At 56.7% G+C, this 21,676-nt stretch overlaps 1 protein-coding gene across 1 annotated transcript; it reads right to left on the bottom strand.

Annotated features, from left to right (window-relative positions):
- Positions 1 to 955: 955 nt before the first annotated feature.
- On the bottom strand, positions 956 to 21,485 carry C39H6orf132 (chromosome 39 C6orf132 homolog). Its single transcript, XM_064173766.1, has 5 exons — positions 21,321 to 21,485; positions 16,020 to 16,135; positions 8,009 to 8,084; positions 4,464 to 7,677; positions 956 to 4,136 (listed from the first exon to the last, which is right to left on the bottom strand). The coding sequence occupies exons 1-5, from the start codon at positions 21,463 to 21,465 to the stop codon at positions 4,031 to 4,033; spliced, it is 3,657 nt and encodes a 1,218-aa protein (XP_064029836.1). The 5' UTR covers positions 21,466 to 21,485; the 3' UTR covers positions 956 to 4,030.
- Positions 21,486 to 21,676: the final 191 nt, after the last annotated feature.

Raw genomic sequence — 21,676 nt, 5'->3', positions numbered from 1 at the left:
GCTGCATTCTCAGCTCTCGGTGCAAGGCTCTAGTCTGGACTTGCAGATGGGCATGGGAGTTTCACTCCTCATGAAGAGCTCCAACCCAACAGCTATTTATAGAAGCAGCACAGGTTGAACAGCATCAGCTCCTCCACTAGCCTGCCCAGCCAGCTGGAGGCAAGGACTAGTTCCAGGAGCCACAGGGCAGTTAGGGCCAGCAGCCTTCATCCAGCCTCCAAAAATCACTTTGGATTGCCTCAGAACTTATATCAACAAGTGGTGGGCAGGAAATGGGCCAAGCTTTAGGCAAGCTGAGGCTGTTGCTGAAGCCAGTTGGAGCCATGGTTTCTTGTCTGTTTAACCCTGCAGTCAAAGAGCATAGAATAGGTTAGGTTGGACCTACAGGTCATCTACTCCAACCTCCCTGGCATGGGCAGGGACACCTCTCAAGGTGTCTAAGCTGCTCAAGGCCTCATCCAACCTGGCCTTGAACAACCCCAGGGAGGAGGCATCCACAACCTCCCTGGGCAGCCTGCTCCAGGGTCTCACCACCCTCATAGTGAAGAACTTCCCCAGCTCCAGTCTCACCCTGCTCTCCATCAGTGTCAAACCATTCCTCCTTGCCCTGTCTCTAGACACCCTTGTGAAAAGTCCCTCTGCAGCCTTCCTGTAGGATCCCTTCAGGTATTGAGAGGCAGTTCTAAGGTCTTATCCAGGCTAAACAACCCCAGCCTGTCTTCATAGCAGAGCTGCTTCAGCCTTTGGATCATCTTTGTGGCCTCCTCTGGACTTGCTCCAGCAGGTCTGTGTCCTCCTTGTGCTGGAGACACCAAAACAAGAGCAGAGTAGAGGGGCAGAATCCCCTCTTTTGCCCTGCTGGCCACACTCTTCTTGATGCAGAGCCAAGATCTTCATCTTGGAGCAGACAGCCCACTGAAGCCAGACTAAAATAAGTCAGACCACACATGAGGCAATAGGTTCAGTCATATTTAATGCAAGAAGGTTGGTGTTCAGTGGCACTCATAAATAACAGACTTTGTTCAACACTTTACAAGTAAAGCTCTGGCTTACATTCTACATTAGCAGGCACCCTGAGGAAGAGGCAGCTGCAGGGGATAATTTAGGTTGTATCAAGACTTGAGTGACCAAACTGCTGCATCAGAGAGGGCTGAAGTGAAAAGAATTCCACTGTCAGGCTTCAAGGTTGCTTCCAGTGCTAAGGCTGGGCTGTAAGACAGGTTGGTTTGCTGCATTCTACCCCTTAGCTTCTTCCTTTTCTGTTGCTAAATTTAGAGCTGTGGAGGAGCAGAAACAGGAATTGGAGCAGAGTTTATGGAGGTGCTTCCCTGATCAAGGAACAAGGAGCTCTTGCCCATCTCTGCTCCTGGCTCTTCATCATGGATTTAGCTTTCTCCACAAGTGCTCTGGCTGCCAGCAGCTCTGACAGTGGTTTCTTTGTCACACAGCTCCCAGTGCCCCCAGTACTAATGTCTAGCTGTGAGTGAAACAACTAGAATTTAGCTTAATGCATTCAAAAGAAGCTGAGAGAGTCAGTCCAAAGTGTTTGAAAGAAGAAAGTAGCTCCACTGCCTGTGAAACATCCATGCCAACCTGTTCTGCAACTGTGGGCAGAGCCCTGCCTGGTTTACTTACAGCTGGAGCCTGCTCTGCTCTGCACTGCATGGGCAGTGGCTGTTTCAGAAACCTGACTTAACATGATCGTGCTTCTAGCACCTAAAATAAACAAATATGCTAGGAACAGGAGGTTCCACACTGGAACACCACACTGCAGCTCCACAGCAGGCTGGGGGAAACAGTCAATGTGAAGTTCAAGGCAGGTGCCAGGGCTGGAGTTTGGTGGTTTGCTCTAAAACAAAGCAAGCAAACCTCGTGGGGGGCACACACACACACACTCAAATTCTTGAGAGGGGGGTGGGGGGAAAAAAAATCACCCTGCTGAAGTCTCCCAACAAAGCTCTCCATTTGGAGTTGCTTTTGAGAGGCAATCTGCAGTTATCCCTTGGAAATAAACCAAACCCCAAAGCCAACCCAGCAATTAGGTTGGAATCGTATCAGAGAGGGCTTCTCTTTCAAGTTAGATTTCATCCAACACAAAAAAACCATGACCCTGCAGTCACTCAAAGAGCATCACAGCTTCACCTTCAGCCTCAACATGCTGCTTGCACAGAGAAAACCTCTGCTCCAGGAGGCACCGGCACACCAAAGCACCCAGGCAGCTACTCCAGAGTCACTTCTCACCACAAACACTCTAAACCCTAACACCCAGAGGTTTAATTTGTGTTCTTTCAATATTGGCTGGGGGAGGGGAGGGGGGGGGAGCACATCTGGAAATCTTCCAACTTGGCATAAGAAATGCCCCAGCTGATGGTATTTGTGTGTTCTTTTGGGGTGATTTTATTCCCAGCAAAGTCAAGTTCAGGATACTTTGAAGCTGCTGCAGCGTTTGAAGCAGCTGTTAAGTGAGGTGAGGTTTAGAAGCAACACAGAACATCAAGGACAAGACAATAACAATATCCAGGCAGCTCCTTTGGGAATTCCATTGTGAAGGAAAATTTATCACCAGCTCTTGAGCTGGGTTTTGTAGAGCCAAATCTGCTGCCACGCACACAGAGAGATAACTGGAGTGGAAGCAAGGCTCCTGTAAAGGGCTGGGGACAGAAAGTGCTTGCCATCAAAGTAGACTCACGTCTCAAAGTGCTTTTAGTTTGTCAGCCAGCAGAAAACCTTCTCACCAGGTTTTTTACACTTAGCTTACAGCAGTTTTCAGCAAGGTAACCTAGGAAGGAGAGAGCAGATTTCTAATTTCAGGAGGCTTGGCCACTCAAACCTTTGGGCAGCCACCGTGAGACTCTCTTGCTTGGCTCTGGAGTACTGAATGCCTCCTGCAAGGCTACTCCTACCTCCCACCCCAACACACAGCCAGCAGCAGCCCCTCCGGAGGCACTGCAGGAAGCAGGGGGAGGCTTGCACAGCACCCAGAGAAGCAGTTATGGGACCAGTGGGAGCCAGCTCCCTTGGGTGCCAGCACAGACATTCCACACACCAGGAGGACCAAGTGCTCTGCAGCCATGCCAAAAATCAGCTTCCTGGTCCCCCAGACCAGACAGAGTAGAGCCAAGCCTCAGTGTAACAGTTCACCAGGACTCCATGGCTTAGCTTCCAGAGGTGGGGCTTACATGGGTAGGAAGTGGCACAAGACCCCTGGAGGAAAGCACCACAGGCACAGCACCCTGGTGAGCTGCTGGTGCTCACCAGCTGATGAACAAAAAGGATTGCTCAGTCTCTTAAGGCTCCAAAGTGCTTCATAGCCATCACCCAGGCCTCAGCCTTCTGCCATGAGCAGTAAGTACCAACAGAAACATCTACAGTGACCAAAAGGCACAGGAAAGAGGAGGTCTGTGCTCCCCAAGCTGCTGCCTCCAGAGAAGGGGGCTCTGACCTCGGGAGCAGAGCTGCCCCAGCTCAGCTTGGAAAGCCAGGAGCTGTTCTTAAGGCAGTGGCATTATTGGTTTGCTCCAGGCTGCTGGAGTATGTAGGGACAGAAGAGGTTAGGAGCTCAACATCCCAAGCTTTGTTTCTAGCCTCACATTCCCCTGCACTGAGCTGTGCTCTGGCTCTTTACTCCTAAGCAAGCTGGATCTAAACCAATTGAAAACCCAAGCTGAAAACAACCTCTCCAGTGGTGATGCTCTTCAGAAAGAGCTCAGAATGCTCTTTGGCTTGAAAGACTTCTCAGGCTGCAACTGTGGCTATACTACCGGGAGGGAAATGGAAGGCAAAGCATTCTTTGCTCATGTAACAAAGGCAGCAGCCTGTCCTCTGCAGTAACTACTCTCCAGAACAGTCTTTTGAGAAGAGTCTCAGCCCCAGGTTCAGTCCCCACCTTCTCCGTCAGTAGATTCAAGCAGTGCATTTGCTGGCTGGGCTGGCACCGTCCCTGATGTCCAGAGAAGGAGACAATCAGCCCAGGTGTCTCCCCAGCCCTTCCCAGCCAGAAGCAGGAGGTGGAGCTGGCCTGAGGACAAGCCTATCGGTGGCCACTCTGGTAGACATAGGAGATGGGCTGGCGTGCCCCAGGCCTGACTGTGAAGGTGTTGGTAGGTCCAGCGTATGGTGAGCTGCTGTGAGCAGGCCTAGAGGGAAGAGAGAGGGGAAGTCACCAACAGCCAAGGAAGCCCCTGGGGGTTAGTCCCTAACAATTTCTCTGTTGTTTTTTTCCCAGTGAAGCAAAGTCACTCTGTGTGCCCACTCAGAGACACGGAGAGAGAGCAAGGAGTGCGAGGGTTATGGCTGGGACCAGGCAGGGGCTATGCCACAGCCACGGCTCTGGAGCACGGGGGCAGGAGGAGATGTTGGCTAGGAGAGGGGACAACCATGTGTCTCACAACACCCGGTGGCCACCCCTGGGACGTCAAAGGGGCGCAGAGAACAAGGCAGCAGTCAGCTCGGGAGGCACTCACCTGCTGGCTGGCACCGCGCTGGTGGGCGAGAAATCCCCGTTCTGCCCCTTGTACTTGGCATCGGCCCCGGCGCTGCTGTACGGCGCCGCTTTGCCGGCAGCATCCAAGGATGTCCGCCTGCCCTGGGCACTCGCTGGGCCATTCCTGTGGGCAGAGCCGAGGCGGCGGACCCCGTCCCCAGCCGGGGAGCTGTACCCGCCGGGAGCGTAGGAGGAGAGGGTGCCGGTGCCCCGCGGGGCTGCCGCTGCCCGTGGGTAGAAGCTGTCGGGCTCAGAGACGTACAAGCGCTTCTTGATCAGCGGGCGAGGGTTGGGGCCGCTGCTGAGGTACCCGGCGGAGCCGCCGAGCTCCGGGTACTGGGGGGTGAAGTCGCCGTTCCTCCGGGTCTCCGAGGGCAGCGGGGCCGGCGGCTCACGGCCGGCTCCGTAGCTGCGGCCGTAGCCAGGCCACCTGAAATAGCGGGGGGGATCGGAGCTGCGGCTGCCGTCGGGGAAGCTGGGGCACTTGCGGCTTTCCTCCCGACCGAGGACGGTCCCCTCAGCCGCCTCCGCCTCGTTGCTGAACTCGGGGGGCGGGGGAATGATGCCGTAGTCCAGCGCCGTCTCCCCGTTCTCCTCCTCCCGGGGCTGGCTCGGCTCCCCGGGCTCCGGCAGCCCCCGCAGCAGGCTGGAGGCAGCAGCCCGCTGCTGGTGCCCAGGGAAGGTTGGGGGCTGCGCCTCGGGCGCTGCCCTCAAGTCCCGACCCTGTTCCGAGGCGCTGGAGAAGGATGGAGGCTTGTTGCACCCTGCCCCCGCCGCAGACGGCCGAGGCACCACGGTGAAGGAGTAGGGCCTGGACTCGTGGCGGAGGAAGGTGGTGGAGGTGGTGTCCGAGGAGGCACTGCCGAACGCCAGAGCTGGCTTCGCCCGCGGCGTGGCTGCCGCCTCGCCCCCTGGCCGGCCCCGCTGGGCACGCTGCCGGGCGGCCAGCAGCAGCGCCATGGGGGAGCCCCGCTCCACCCGCTCGCCCGTCACCGGGTGGACCAGCGCCTCCTCCTCCTCCTGCCCCCTGCCCGCGGTGCCCGGCGGGCTCCCGCCCGAGCCGGTGGGGCAGGGCAGCTCGGCCGCACTCGGGGCGTGGGTCGCTTGGGCTGAGCTGGCCCCAGCTCGGTGCACCTTGTACTGGAAGATGGGGGCGGAGGGCGGCGGGGCTGGGCTCGGGGCGGGAGAGCTGGGGGGCGAGGGGCAGGTGGGAGCAGGGGGCTCCGCGGCCGCTCCCTGAGAGGGGTCTGGGGGGCTCAGGCTGCTGTCGAGGCACCCATTCAAGTTCTCTGTGGCCTTCTTAGTGGCAGGGGCAGGGTGGTCTTTGTGCCACATCGCATTCTTCTCCAGCGCAGCTGCTGGGGCTGGGAGGAGGCTTGGGGCTGGTTTTGGGCTTGGGGCTGGTTTTGACAGCGCTGAGTCACCCGGGTCAGGGGGGCTCTTCCCTACATCAGGGGGGCTCTTCCCCAGGTCAGGGGGGCTCTTCCCTACATCAGAAGAGCTCTTCCCTACATCAGGGGGGCTCTTCCCTACATCAGAAGAGCTCTTCCCCAGGTCAGGAGGGCTCTTCCCTACATCAGAGGGACTCTTCCCTACATCAGGAGAGCTCTTCTCCAGGTCAGAGGGACTCTTCACTACAACAGGGGAGCTCTTCCCTATATCAGGAGAGCTCTTCCCCAGGTCAGGAGGGCTCTTCCCTACATCAGGAGAGCTCTTCCCCAGGTCAAGGGAACTCTTCACCACATCAGGGGAGCTCTTCACTACGTCAGGAGAGCTCTTCCCCATGTCAAGGGGGCTCTTCCTCATGTGTGGGGTGCTGCTGCCATCTTCAGTGCCCTGCTTCTGGCTGCTGAGCCCTAGAGGAGGTTTCCCTTCTTTCTTCTGTGCCAGCACAGCCTCCAGCTCGTTCCTGATCTCCAGCACGCTGCGGGGCTGTGTGGTGAGGTTGCTCTCTGGAGCAGAGAGAGCTGTGCTGGGAGAAAGCTCCTTGGCACTTGGGAGGATATTGGGCACATCTTTCTTCTCACTCTCCCCTCCTGCAGGTAACCTCATGTCCTTCCCGGTAGGTCCAGCAACTTGGGGCCTGAGTTCGTGGCTGCTGGCACGGCTGGCACTGCCATCCAGGGGCCGGGGGGCAGCTGGCTTCTCCAGCAGCCTCTCATCCCTGCGTGGAGAGCGGAGCAGAGCTGAGAGCTCGTTCTGCAGCTTGCTCAGGTTGCTGGGGTCCTTCCAGTCATCGTCCTCCTCACAGGTAGGGTAGTCTGGAGGGGGGAGGTCCAGGTCGTTTGCAGAGAGAGGTTCAGATTTTGGAGCAGAGTCTTTCTCGGCTGGTTTTGTCTGGGGAACCTTCTCCATCTGGGAGCCTGCCAGTGGGGACCTGTGAGCAGCACAATTCATCCCTTGGCTGAGGCCAGGGCCTGGCTTGGGGCTCAGTGGGGGGTGAGTGGGCACAGCTGGCTTGGTGAAGGGCTGTCTCAGGGGAGACTTTCTTTGCTCAGCTTCTCCTCCTGCATAAGCCTTGGCTGCAGGCCTGATGGTGAAGCATGGTGGGAGAGGGGGCCGGGCATGGGGCTGCCTGGGGAGGGGCTCCTGCCCTGGGGTCTGGTTCTCTTGGGTTGGGATGGAGGAGGAGCGGGCTGGAGCTGGAGGAGGCACCTTGAAGGACCTGGGGAAGGTGAGGTGAGGCTCAGGACAGTTCTTGGGCTGTGGAGTCTCCTTTGGGCTGGGGGAAGCTGGCACCCCAGCCTGGGCAGGGCAGAGTGGCCTCTCGCCGTCCACCTGCCTCGTGTTCAGCACCGTCTCGGACTTCCACTTGGAGATGCCATTGGTGAAGGGTGCTGGGGCCCAGCTGGATGCCAAAGCACCTGGTGGGGCTGGTGGGATGAAGTCTGGAGGAGCTGGTGTGCTGGGGGAGGACAAGGCAGAGGCTGGAGGCGGTGGAGGTGCCATAGCAGGAGGCGGTGGCACCACCTCGGGCGGTGGCGGCGGCGGCGGAGGCAGCGCTTCAGGCGGCGGAGGGACCGGAGAGGCTGGAGGTGGCGGCACAGGTGCTGGTGCTGTGGGAGGGGGTGGGGGGGGGACTGATGGTGGTGGAGGGATGTCTTCATCCAGCTCATCCCTCTCAAGAGCCTGTGGGCGCAGGTCCCCCACCGAGCTGTACATTCGGTAGTTGCCATTGATCTGGGAGCCAGAGCCTGCAAGGAGGAGCCAGGGCATGGTGGTGTCAGCAGCTGCCCCATGCTGGGATGGGCAGCATCACCTCTGGCCAGGACCCTCCCAGGAAGCCAGGTCCTTCTGCTCAGCAGCTGTCTAAAGCTTGCTGAACCCTACCAGCCACCCACCTCAGCCCTTAGAAATGAATGGTCAATAGTTACAACAATGAGTAGCAGGCAATAGTTCAGCAGGGACATCTGATCAGCAGGCAGCCTGCTCCAGAGCTCCCTGCACCAGCACTGCCCCCCGCCCTGAGCACAGGACTGCTGAGCACTCAGCAGCGTGCAGGACCCAGAGAAGGTCCCTTCTTACCAAGAGTTGCTTTCTCTTCAAAGTCTTGTGGCACTGAAGGTGTTGGCACAGCCACCCCGTGGGACTCCTGGGCATTCTGCAATGGGGGAGAAAATGCAGCTGTTAGTTTTGTGCCCAGGGTATCAGAGCCAAGCCCTGACAAGCAGGATCTAGCCTGTAGAGCCTTGATTTGCCCATCCAAACAGGAGCCTGATAGGACACAAGCCCTGTGAGGAGAGGCTGAGGGAGCTGGGGGTGTGCAGCCTGCAGCAGAGGAGGCTCAGGGCAGAGCTCATTGCTGTCTGCAGCTCCCTGAAGGGAGGCTGTAGCCAGGTGGGGTTGGGCTCTGCTGCCAGGCAGCCAGGGACAGAAGAAGGGGACACAGCCTCAAGCTGTGCCAGGGGAGGTCTAGGCTGGATGTGAGGAGGAAGTTGTTGTCAGAGAGAGTGATTGGCATTGGAATGGGCTGCCCAGGGAGGTGGTGGTTCTGTTCTGCTCTGTCCTATCCTATCCAGGGCTGTTCCCAAGGCTTGGAGGTGCCTGTGGTAGCTGCTGTTGACAGGGTTCAAGGCGATGAATGATGAGGGCTGCACAACCATGGACACGATTGCTGCTAGCTGGGTGCAGAGGGGCTGGGAGGGAGCACAAGGACTGTTCCACATCCAAGCTCAGAGCTCCCCAGCCCACAACACATGGATGGGTTTTGTGGGCACTGCTCTCCAGCAGGCCCTGCCAGCTCATGCCACAGTCACGTAGGCACCGCGCTGCAGTCACAGCTGGCACCAGCACATCTCAACACTCCAGGGAAAACTCCTGCTTGTGTGGACTGTGTCTGGCTCTGAACCGCTCTGAGCAGTGCTCAGCAGTGCCTGTAGCTGCTACAGGACCGTGCAATTTAGCAGCCTACACGTTTGTGAGGCTGCTTACAGCCAGGAGGGCACTTTGGATGACTGCAGCCACCCCCCAGCAGGTATTCGTGGCTCGTTGACTCACCTGCAGTGCTGACCAAAGGCTCCTGCCAGCAGCAGAAAGCTTTTCTCCTCCCCTCCAGTGACTCACTGCTGATTGCTCTCTGCAGGGCTGGGATTGCTCACAGAGCCTACCCTAACACACCCCTGTCCTGACACAAGCTGCTGCTGGGCCAGGCTGCCAGCACAGATGTGGCTGGGGTGGCAGATTGGGCTCTTGGATACCAGTGCTGGGAGAGACCCACAGCAGGGAGGGAGCCCTCCATGAGCAGCAGGAGCTCGAAGGGCCCATGGCAGTGGTGAGGGACATGGCACCAGATTCCCAGGCTCCACCCTGTTGCCCTGCTCCTCACCCATGCTGCTGTTTGCTTTAGCTGTTATGGGGATGTTCTCCTGCCACCATCCCCAACTGGGCTCAGCACAGGGCTGCAAAAGCCTCCACAGCACCCAGGCCTTTGCCTTTCACTGGCACTGCCTCTATTTTCACAAGAGCTTGATGAAGGATTCCAAAGTCTCCTTGATCTCAGCCAGGGCTCAGCCAGCAGCACATCACCATCACACAGCTCCCCTTCCACTGCCCTGAGCACAGGGAGCTCAGGGGCAGAGATGAAAAAAGCTGTGTGGGAAGTAAACCTTAATCTCTGGTCAGAAGGTGCTGGAGAACTCAGCACTTAGAGAAATAATCAAGGTTGCTCCCTGGAAGTGTTCAAGGCCAGCTTGGGGGTGTGCAGCCTGCAGCAGAGGAGGCTCAGGGCAGAGCTCATTGCTGTCTGCAGCTCCCTGAAGGGAGGCTGTAGCCAGGTGGGGTTGGGCTCTGCTGCCAGGCAGCCAGGGACAGAACAAGGGGTGGCCTTGAGCAGTGTGGTCTAGTGGAGAGGGTTGGAACTAGATGATCTCTAAAAATCTCCTCCAAGCCAAACCCTTCTATGAATCAAAGACTCAGTTCCACAGAACAGAGGCATTCCACATGTTAGCTCTGCAAACCAGAATTGCCCTGAGAGGATGAGGGGGAATGGATTGAAGGTAGAAGAGGGGAAATATAGACTGGAGAGGAGGAAGAAATTCTTTAGAGTGAGGGTGGTGAGACACTGGCACAGGTTGCTCAGGGAGGTTGTGGAGCACAGAATCACCCAATGTGATCAAAGATCACATTGGGTGATTCTGTGCTCCACAACCTCCCTGGAGGTGTTCAAGGCCAGGTTAGATGAGTCCTTGAGCAACCTGGGCTAGAGGGAGGTGTTCCTGCCTATGGCAGGGGATTGGAACTGGATGATCTCAAAGGTCCCTTCCAACTCAAACTGCTCTATGATTCTGTGACTGGCAGCAGCAGCCTGGGCTCATTCAGGAGAGCCCTGGAGTACCTCCTTGTTACTTTGACTGCAGCAGAAAAAAAGAATCAGAGAATGAAACAGGTTGGAAGAGAGCTCCAAGCTCAGCTAGCCCAGCCTAGCACCCAGCCCTGCCCAACCAACCAGACCATGGCACTAAGTGCCCCAGCCAGGCTTGGCTGCAACACCTCCAGCCACAGCCACTCCACCACCTCCCTGGGCAGCCCATTCCAGTGCCAATCACTCTCTCTGCCAACAACTTCCTCCTAACATCCAGCCTAGACCTGCCCTGGCACAGCTTCAGGCTGTGTCCCCTTCTTCTGTCCCTGGCTGCCTGGCAGCAGAGCCCAACCCCACCTGGCTACAGCCTCCCTGCAGGTAGCAATGAGATCACCCCTGAGCTGTATGCTTTGCTTGCAAAGGCCATCACCCTGCAGGTGCCCAAAGATCCTCTATAACCACAGGGGAATGAGTTACTGGTGAACCAGGAGTGGGAATTCACATGGCTGGGATTGCACAACTGATCAGCCAGCTCCCTGCTGCTGGGGAAGGCACTGGGGCAGAGCTGGTAGTGCTAAAACACCTCACAGCCTCACCTGAGACCTCTTTAATCCTCCCAAAGCTACAGTACAAGGCAGGTCCTAAAAGCCAGAGGGAAGGCAAAGACTAACAGGCACTTTGAGGGCCATAATTAAATTGTCCTGAGCAATGAGATATCAAAAACCATAAAGGGGGGAATCAAACCCAACCTTCCAGCACCTCCCATTTGCCCTGGGAACTCACTGCTGCACCCTGGGGCTACCTGCTGATTTGCAGGGAAACAGAGGTGCCTTAAAACCAACCTGTGCATCTCACCTTTGGAGAGGAGGAGGAAGGGAATGGCAGCCAGAAGAGCTCTATGCAAAGCAGGAGGAAAGGAGCACTCACTTTGGACTTGTCACTTCGACAGCTCCTACAACCTAGCCCAGCCTGTTCCACCCCAAAAAGCTCTGCTGCAGCTGCTAATCACAGAGTCAGTCAGGGCTGGAAGGGACCACAAGGATCAGCCAGTTCCAACCCCCCTGCCATGCCCAGGGACACCTCACACTAGATCAGGCTGTTCCCAGCCTCATCCAGCCTGGCCTTAAACACCTCCAGGGATGAGGCTTCCACCACCTCCTTGGGCAACCCATTCCAGGCTCTCACCAGCCTCATGCTGAAGAACTTCTTCCTAACATCCAGTCTGAATCTCCCCATTTCCAGCTTTGTTCCATCCCTCCACTCCTATCACTCCCATCACTCCCTGACAGTCTAAAAAGTCCCTCCCCAGCTTTCCTGTAGCCCCCTTCAGATACTGCAAGGCCACAATAATGCTCAGCTTGTCTCTCAAAACCCACCCCCTCCTCCTGCTCACATCCAGGAGCTGGCTTCTGCACTGGAAAGCATTCCCCATCACTGCCAGTCCCCAGAGATGACTGGAAAGATTCTTTCCCTCTGCTGTGTTTGCCAGGGGTGTGACCAGCCCAGCAGCCCTCCAGCTGATTCAGGGCTGGCTGCTGCACCAGGAACCTGCATTTCCAGTTTGTGGTCCCCGCAGTAGATTTATGTGCCGAGGATCCTGCCGGGGGAGCTTTCACTGCAGCCACCAGGAACCACTTTCCAGCGCTGGCATGGAGTTAGGGATGCCCTGTCCCCAGTGCAGGGAGCCTGCCTGTGCTCACAGCTCTGTGAATCTGGAGCCTTGGAGGGTTCAAAGGGGTGATCTGCTGTAGGTGATCCTCCCCTGGCAGGGGGGTTGGACTGGATGAGTTTTGGAGGTCCTTTTCAAAGGACCTCTGGATGTGAGGAGGAAGTTGTTGAGCAGGAGAGTGGGGAGAGGCTGGAATGGGTTGCCCAGGGAGGTGGTTGAAGCCCCATGGCTGGAGGTGTTTGAGGCCAGGCTGGCTGAGGCTGTGTGCAGCCTGCTCTAGGGTAGGGTGTCCCTGGGCATGGCAGGGGGGTTGGAACTGGCTGCTCCTTGTGGTCCCTTCCAACCCTGACTGATTCTGTGACTCCAGCCCCTGGCATTCTGTGATCAGAAAGGTGGGGACAGAGTTCTGAGCAGGACCTGTTGTGACAGGACTATGGGGGGGATGGTTTGAAACTGAAAGCTCAGACTGGAGAGAGGGAAGCACTGTTTGAGGGCGGTGAGACCCTCATGCAGGTTGCCCATCCCTGCAACCACGCCAGGTCAGGCTGGCTGAGGCTGTCAGCAGCCTGCTCTAGCTGCTGGCTGCAGGGGGGGTTGGACTGGGTGAGCTTTAAAGGTCCTTTCCCACCCAAAGCAGCCTGTGGTTCTGCAACTCCTGGGGCTCTCAGCAGCCCACACTCCCTGTACCCACTGAATGAACCAGTTTGGAGGCTGCCAGTCACTAAAGCTATGCCAAAACACAGCAGGGGGTGGGGGGGGCTCAGAGGGAGTAAGGATTTGTCCAAATGTGAAGAGCTCCCCCCAGACTCCTTGTTTTGAAGCAGAGCCAGGCAAGGCTGGTGATTAACTAAAGGAATTTTCTTCCCCCAGGGTGCCAAAGCTCTGCCCACACCTGCAGTGCCTGGGGAGCTGGGTGGGCAGGGGGATGTGGTGGCACCCAGAGCTGGGCAGCGAAGCCCCCCTCCTGTGGGGGAGGCTCTGCTGTGACCGAGCTTGGGCAGCCAAGGGCCAGGCAGTTCAGGGGGAAGGAAGCTGCTCTGTGCCAGGGGAGGTGCCAGGCACATGAAGCCCATCAGGCCAGGCTGCTGGGCAGGGTGTGTGCACCCTCCTGACTCACTGCTACCAGGCAGATGCTTCCCAGCCTGCCCCACACAGACTGGGAGTGTGTGGGTGGAATGAAAGGGTTAAGGTGGGAGTGTCCAGCACAGGTATGCATGCGGCAGCAGAAGCCTCTCTGCCAAATCAAATCATCATCAAACCCAATCAAAGTAATGCAAATACCCAGCACAGGCTGGTCCTCAAAAGTGCTGCTTATTCCTACTCATTCCTTCAGGGAAACCCCTTAGGAGCAGCTGTGGAGCTGTTGGAGGGTAGCAGAGCCCTGCAGAGGGACCTGGCCAGGCTGCATGGGTGGGCAGAGGCCAATGGGATGAGACTGAACAAGGCCAAGTGCAGGGTTCTACACTTTGGCCACAACAACCCCAAGCAGCACTACAGGCTGGGGACAGAGAGCAGCCAGGCAGAGAGGGAGCTGGGGGTGGTGGCAGAGAGGAGCTGAAGATGAGCCAGCAGTGTGCCCAGGTGGGCAGCAGAGCCAATGGCATCCTGGGCTGGCTTAGGAGCAGTGTGGGCAGCAGGACAAGGGAGGTTCTTCTGCCCCTGTGCTCAGCACTGCTCAGGCCACCCCTGGAGTGCTGTGTCCAGTTCTGGGCTCCTGAATTGCAGAGAGATGTTGAGGTGCTGGAAGGTGCCCAGAGAAGGGCAGCAAGGCTGGGGAGGGGCCTGGAACAGAGCCCTGTGAGGAGAGGCTGAGGGAGCTGGGGGGGTGCAGCCTGCAGCAGAGGAGGCTCAGGGCAGAGCTCATTGCTGCCTGCAGCTGCCTGCAGGGAGGCTGTAGCCAGGTGGGGTTGGGCTCTGCTGCCAGGCAAGCAGCAACAGAAGAAGGGGACACAGCCTCAAGCTGTGCCAGGGCAGGTCTAGGCTGGATGTGAGGAGGAAGTTGTTGTCAGAGAGAGTGATTGGCACTGGAATGGGCTGCCCAGGGAGGTGGTGGAGTGGCTGTGGCTGGAGGTGTTGAAGCCAAGCCTGGCTGGGGCACTTAGTGCCATGGTCTGGTTGGTTGGGCAGGGCTGGGTGCTAGGTTGGGCTGGCTGAGCTTGGAGCTCTCTTCCAACCTGCTTGATTCTATCATTCTATGATTCTTACTCCTGGAAGAGAAGGGCAGGGAGAGGGACCCTCAGAAGGGCAACTGAGAGTGAGGGTAAGCCCCCCAGGGCCAGCAGAGGAGCTCCCTAGCTAGGCTGAGAGCCCTTAGGGTTCATGCTGTGAGCTCTTAGTTCCTCTGCCACTCTCAGCCCTACAAGTGAAGCATTTGGAAGCTCAAAACTGAAAAAAGAAGCCAAAATTGGCAGTTTCACTAACACCTGCTGACTTACAGACACCCTGAATGCCCAGCAGTGTCTGAGGGGTGGGTGGCAAGATGAAGGTGCCAAGCTCTTTGCAGTGGTGCCCAGTAGCAGCACAAGGAAGAACAGGTGCAAGCTGGAGCCCAGGAGGTTCCATCTCAACACAAGGAGAAAACTCTGAGCTGTAAAGGTGCTGGAGCCCTGGGGCAGGCTGCCCAGAGAGGTTGTGGAGTCTCCTTCTCTGGAGACTTTCAAGACCTGTCTGGATGCTTCCCTGTGTGGCCTGCCCTGGGTGATTCTGCTTTGCCAGGGGTTGGACTGGATGCTCTCCAGAGGTCCTTTCTGCTGTGCTCCCACACTCCAGCCTGTGCTACTGGAGGAGTTTCTCAGGCATCATTCCTATGGTTCCTCGGAGCCCAGGGGAGGTTTTTCACCTGCCACGATCTTTTGGAAGGCATCACAGAGGGCACAACCCTTTTGTAACCCCATCACTTCCTAACTATGCTCTCAGACAGCTACATCAACTCCCTCCCCTGCCAGCTTGCACTCCATATGACAGCTGCACAGCCCCATTAACTCCCAGTTGCACCCCAGTGACAGCAGACCAGCCCCTTTTCTACTGCAGGTGATGGCCACGGAGCTCTGCTGCTGCTCTCTCCAGCAAATCCCCCTGGCTGGTGCAGATCCTGCCAGCAGCAGGGAGATAAAAGGCAGTGTGAGGCAGATCTGACATCTCCCAGGCTCAGCAGTTTCTTTTTCATTGAGAATAGAGCTCTGATGGTGCTGAGTCTTCTCCCTGAGCTGCTCACCTGTGTCCAACAGGAGCCTTGAACTCAGATCACCTCCTAATCCCTCGTATCCAACCTCATTACAGAGTGGTTTTGCTTTTCATTTATTCTCTTCCCTCGGGTAGAGGATGGGAGCAGCCCAGCCCAGCTGGTTCTGGGCACCAATTACACACCCAACAAATCACAGAAGGGCTCAGGTTGGAAGGGACCTCAGAGATCATCGACTCCAACCTCCCTGCCATGGGCAGAGACAGCTCTCAGCTAGATTTGGTTGCCTCATCCAACCTGGCCTTGAACACCCTCAGGGAGGAGGCAGCCACAGGCTCCCTGGGCAGCCTATTCCAGAGTCTCCCCACCCTTGTACTGAAGAACTTCTTCCTCAGCTCCACTCTAACTCTGCTCTCCCTCAGCTTCAAACCATTCCCCCTTGGCCTGTCCCTGGGCACCCTCAGCAAAAGTCTCTCTGCAGCCTTCCTGCAGCTATGGGCAGGCAGCTCTAAGGTTCCCCCAGAGCCTCCTCTTCTCCAGGCTGACCACCCCCAGCTCCCTCAGCCTGTGCTCACAGCAGAGCTGCTCCAGCCACTCTCTGATGTCTGTGGTTTCTCTCCCTTCCCCAGAGTGAGGTTGCCTACACCACTCTGGTCTTCCAGCAGCAGCAGACACCAGTGGCTGTGTGATGGTGAAGCTGCCAGTGGAACGCAGGTCTCTGCCCCTCCTGACCATCCAATGCTGCCAGAAGCTTCTGCCAAGGTCCCTCTGCAGCCTTCAGGTATTGGAATGCAGCTCTGAGGTCCCCCCCAGAGCCTTCTCTTCTCCATGCTGAGCATCCCCAGCTCCCTCCGCCTGTCCCCGCAGCAGTGAGCTGCATACTCACAAGGGGGAGGAAGGTCAGCAGCGGCCGGACCCTGGGCCGAGGTTTGAGCGTGGCTGTGCCCGAGTCAGTCACCGTCCCGAAGCGATTGTCACCGTAGTACACCTCAATCACATCCCCTGGGGGGAAGAGAAGACTGTTAGCAGCAGGAAAGACACCTGATAAAGTGCTGTGAAGAATCTGCTCTGTCAGCTCCCAGCAGTAGGCAAACCCCATCAGGTTCTGAGGAGTATCCAGGGGGTTTTGGGGCACAGTTGAAGATGGAGAGAAAGGTCCCGGGGGAGCAGGACCCTCGAGCAGGCACTGGCAGCCCTGGCACATGGGTGCACAGAGCAGAGAGCCCTCCTGGAGCTCCAGGCTCTGGAGTGCAAAGAGCACAGCTGTCAAAGTCTGTTCTGCAGATGCTCACTTCTAATATTACCTCACCTGAGTTCATCCCAGGAGGGTCAAAAGTCAGCACCAACACTCAGTCCACTCCCCATCCAGATTATGTTTAGGGCAAGGAAAACACTTCAGGAGCAACTGGAACATCTCCTTCTAGTGCCATGAGCTTCTGACCCCCAGGAGAGCAGGAGGTGGGTCCAGGCTAGGTGCAACAGAGGTGCCACAAACCAGCCCAGAAGCACAAACAGGATCTGACCTTGACCACTCCATGAGAGGCTGGGATTGAGGGGGAGCAGCAGCAGAGTCTGAGCACCAACCACAGCAGCTGGAGAGAGGGCTCCTGCCCTTCATCCTCTGCTGCTTGCTCTGTGCTTGCATCAAAGCAGAGTTCAGGACAGCTGCTTCACTCAGCCCCATCACAACAGGTCCCTGTCACTCATGCAGTGGAAAGGGACAGCAGAGGTGTCCCTGACCCTTGGCTTCTCTGTGCTGAGCAGAGGGAACAGTTCCCTGCCCTTCTTGGACACAGCCATGGAAAGAGGACACACAAAGGCTTCCCAGGCAGGTCTTTCCCTTCCAAGCTCTGCTGCCAGCAGTTGAGGACAGCAGAAGGGAGGTGCCACAGCTGCTCTCCATGAGCACCTCCAGCATCCTTTTTGCAAGCTGCTGCAGCTATTTGCTTCTGAGCCCTGATGCAGGTGGCACTGGGGGGGCAAGCTCTGTTTGCCACAACACTTTCAGACTCCAGCCTGCCCCACAGGAACACACTCTGAAGGGCTGCCCATGGATACCACTAGGAATGGGGATGCCACAGCAGATGCAGCCACGGAGCTCTGGTGGTACAAGCAGAAGCCATCAGGTACTCCTGGTTCCCAGCCCTGTGCTGTTACCTTGAACCACACCTTTTGGGCCAGTTTATTTCTGACAGTGAATAAAGCTCATAAAACTCATTTAATTACCTTCTTTGTGTCTGATTAATAGCATGAATTAACAAGCAGAGGTACTGGAGCATTCAGACCCCACCTTGGCTGGAAGGAGATACACAAGTCAGTCGTAGCCAGGGAGACCAACAGTAAAGAAAGCTCAAGGCTTAGGGGAAGAGGGAAAGTGAGCAAAATGGCTGTGGCCAGAGAGAAAAGCTCTGCAGGAAGGATTCCTGGAGTGGTTTGAGCTGGAAGGGACCTTAAACATCATCTAGTTCCACCTAGGTTTCAGTAGGGGTTGTGGTGAGAAGGAAGAAACAACCAACCTCCCCCTTCTGCCCCAAAACACAAACACCAAGAAGCTCAGAGGGTTTTTTTTTAGCTCCCACTAAAAGGTCTGGGAGCACAGGCCCCAAACCTGCTCCCATGCTAACGTTTCTGCCAAGTCTTGCACAGCAGTTCAGAGCCAAGAGGGGCAGAAGGTGAAGGTTGGGTGAGCACACAGGCAAGAGGGCCTGGGCTGCATTTCCAAGCTCCTGAAATCTGCAGGCAATGCTCCCCAAAGCAGATCTGCTCACCAGGGAGCTGGCTGTGCCACACAGTCATGGAATCATAGAATCAGCCACTTTGGAAGAGGCCTCCAAGCTCATCCAGCCCAACCTAGCACCAGCCCCAGCCAATCAACCAGACCATGGCACTAAGTGCCCTATCCAGGCTTGGCTTCAACATCTCCAGGCACAGAGACTCCACTACCTCCCTGGGCAGCCCATTCCAATGCCAATCACTCTCTGGTAAGAACTTCCTCCTAACATCCAGCCTAGACTTCCCCTGGAACCACTTGAGGCTGTGTCCCCTTGTTCTGTTGCTGGTTGCCTGGGAGAAGAGACCTCATTCCCTGATGGAGCCTGTGCCATGGCCCCTGACAGCATCCCTGCTCCCATACAGCCCTTTGCTGACTCAGTACCCAGCCTGTGCCCTCCATATACACTACCAGACCCAGTAACTGGGTCCCCAACTCATTATGGACCACCAGGGTGTGTAGCTGTGATCACCACTGTCCTCCTTGGATGGGCAGAGATCAGGCAAGAAGCTGCCAAGGAAACCCTAACGTGAGAAACCAGATTTTTACCCAGAGCTTAGTGAAGGAAAAGGAGGGCAGATGCCTGTGTGTGTTCCTGCAGGAGGGGAAAAAACGCTTGCATGAGCACCTGGAATGAAGAACATGACCACGCCAAGGGCTGGGCATGAGCTACCACAGCCTCTGCTGAAGGTATGGGTTTGGAAGCAGATGAATTCCACACAACCTTGGAACATGCCACAGAGTTCAGTCAGCTTTTTCCTTTCACCCACCCGCTGCACCGCGGCTCACCCTGGGACACACCCAGGAGGATGCACCACACTATCGCTGCCCTGTGGTCAGGCTCAGCTTTCTCTCCCTCATCCCAGACTGCTCCCCCCGAGAGGGATTCTTCACGCAGCTTTCAAAGCACCAACCAGCCTGCCCCTCAGATTGTGGTCCCTCCAATAGCTTAACTCTTCCCTGCTTTTGAGGAGTCCAAGCACAAAGGAGAAGCTGCTGGGGTGGGATTGTTTAGCCCGGGGAAGAGGAGGCTGAGGGGAGACCCTTGTGGCTCTCTACAACCCCGTGAAGGGAGGTTAGAGTGAGGTGTGGGTTGGTCTCTTCTCCCTAGTATCAGGTAATAGGAGAGGAGATGGACTGAAATATTGCCAGGGCAGGGTTAAGTTGGAGAGGAGGAACTATTTCTTTGCTGCAAGAGTGCTCAGGGATTGGAACAGGCTGCCCAGGAAGGTGATGGAGTCACCACCCCTGGAGGTGTTCAAGAAGCCTGTGGCCACAGCACTTGGTTGAACGGCCACGGTGCTGCTGGGTTGTTGGTTGGACTCGATGATCTTGGAGGTCTTTTCCAACCAAAACAATTCCATGGCTCTCTTTTTGCATAACCCCCTGGGTGACCTCACCTTCAGCCAGTAAAGCAGCAAGAATTAAGGCCAAAGAAACATGAGGGCTTGGAGCCAGACAGGTTTGTGGAGCAGTGATGGAGCAGTTCAGAGACACGCAGTGATCAGAGTTGCATATTAAACCAGACACCAAGTAAAACTCAGTGAGAAACTGGATTAGAGATCACAAGGACTTTGATCCTAGATTACTAAGCATCACTAACCTGAATGCATTTAATTAAAGCAAAATGAAGTGCTTGCAGTTGTGTTTTCTTTGCTAGATAAACAGGACTTGCCTGCTAAGAGCCTGTCACCAGTAAGACCTGCACTCTGCCAGCCTCGTTTCCTGGAAGGAGGGATCAGAAAACACCTTTGGAGGCTGTCAGAAGTGGCCAGCCACAGCTTACTCTTTGGCCACTTTTTGACATTCAGCCTGTCCTGGAGATGTTTGAGTCCTTTCAGTCATGGGGAAACAAAACAAGCAACCTGCAACACACAGAATGGAAATTCTTTCTACGTGGGGGTTGCATCACCCAGGGTAGGCGTAGCAGGTTTGACTCTGGGGTATCCACAGTGAGGAGGAGGAGGAGGAGGAGGAGGAGGTGGCATCAGTCACTATATTCAGGAATTTCTGAGTCAGTGACATGCAAACCTACACCCAGTCCACATTGCTTAACTGGTGTTTACTTAGTGTGTAAAACTAAGGTGGGGACTGGCAGGAGCAGCAGACCCCTTCCGGCAGCGGCGATGGCATGAAGCTATGCCACAAATATTCGAGAGCCAGAGCCAAGGATGGGGCTTCTCTGGGTAAGAGCATGGCACAGTGCAACAGAATCCACCTCCTGGGTTCCAACCCCTGCCATGCTGTGCTCCTCTGTCTTCTCTGGCTGAACCTGCTTTGGCAGGGGGGTTGGTCTCAATGATCTCCAGAGGTCACTTCCAACCCCTAATGTTCTTTGACGTCTTAGCTTCCTCACAATGAGCCCACACCTCAGCACAGGCTGCCCCAAGTGTGGCCACTCACCTTGTGTGTGCCACCCTGCCCTGCACAAGTTAAATTAATGATAGAAATGCCTAGAGGATGCTGAGGAGCATTCAGCAGCTTTTATTCCTGCTTGGATTTCGAGGACTCTTGGTTTTACTTTGCAAACTGATCTGGCCAGCAGCTCCCCACACCTGGAAGGAAGGAAGGAACCTTTGTACTGTGATTGCAGCCACTGAAATCAGGCTTGGTAATAAGCAGACACAGCCACTTTTGGGGTTTGAAACCCAAACCACATCAGAGAGAAGCTGGAATCCTCCTCAGATTTACGACAGTTAGAAATCAGCAGTTTTCCTTTTCGTTTTATCTCAGCCTCAGCAGCTTGGCCTTGAGGTGGAACCACCAAAGGAAGCAGCGTCCCTGAGAACTGCTGTGAAGCAGAACCACCTCGCAGCAGCTCTCAGGAGCAGCCCTTCCGTTGTTGTTTTTTTTTAAGCTGGGAAGCATTTATTGGGAGTCCTTCAGCCACCAGATTTCATCCACCAGCTGCTATCTTTCATCTGCCTGGCTCCATCACTATTACTTTGGCTCCCTCCTCCAGGAAGGAGCCTGCAGGGCACAGGGTTGCAATTAAACACACAGAGAAGTACAAATAAATCCTGAGGGCTATGCAGCCTCACTCGCACACAGCCTGGTTTACAAGCCAACTGCTGCAAGCTGGGCAGGGGCCGGCGGAGCACGGCGTGGGAAAGAGCTGCTGGAAGCGAGACATGAGATCCGCAGCTCCTTCCCAGCCCGTCCCAGGTGGGTTTTGTGCTCACGGAGCTGGGCACGGAGCGAGGAGCTGGATTTGAACAGCCTTCGACCCTTCTCGGCAGCTCCGCAGGTCCAGACTCGCACTTTCCCGACCCAGCCCAACCCAGCACCTCCCAGATTTCCCAACTCGGTGACGATCAAGCCCCCGTCGACCCCTCCCCGACATCGGGACCGGCCCCCCGCCACCCATGGTAGTGAGTCCCGGGTCAGGAGCAGGGGCTGGGGCCGGGGGACACTGACCTGTGCCACCCGCGCTGTCCGAGGTCACCTCCTGCGAGAAGATCCAGGGCGGGTTGGTGGCGAAGAGCGAATTGGCAGCGGGGCTGGGCTGGCGCTTGCCGAAGAGGCGACTGAAGGTGCCCTGCACCGAGTGATGCTTCTTCATCGTGCCGGTGCCGGAGCCGGAGCCGGGCAGCCCCGCCGCGGCGGGACCGGGGCCGCGACCGGGGCCGGGGTGACTGCGGGGCGGGGGCGGACCGGGCCGGGCCCCACCTTCGGCCCCTCCTTCCTCCCAGGTGCCTCCCCCCATCCCGGGGCCGCCCAGCAGCTGCCGCCCCGGGGATGGAGCCCCGCGGGGCTTTATAGGCAGGGCTGGC

Source organism: Pogoniulus pusillus, chromosome 39 (genome assembly GCF_015220805.1).
Source record: "Pogoniulus pusillus isolate bPogPus1 chromosome 39, bPogPus1.pri, whole genome shotgun sequence".
NCBI lineage: Eukaryota > Metazoa > Chordata > Aves > Piciformes > Lybiidae > Pogoniulus > Pogoniulus pusillus.
The sequence above is the reverse complement of the archived record's forward strand: the minus strand, read 5'-3'. Positions and strand labels throughout refer to the sequence as shown.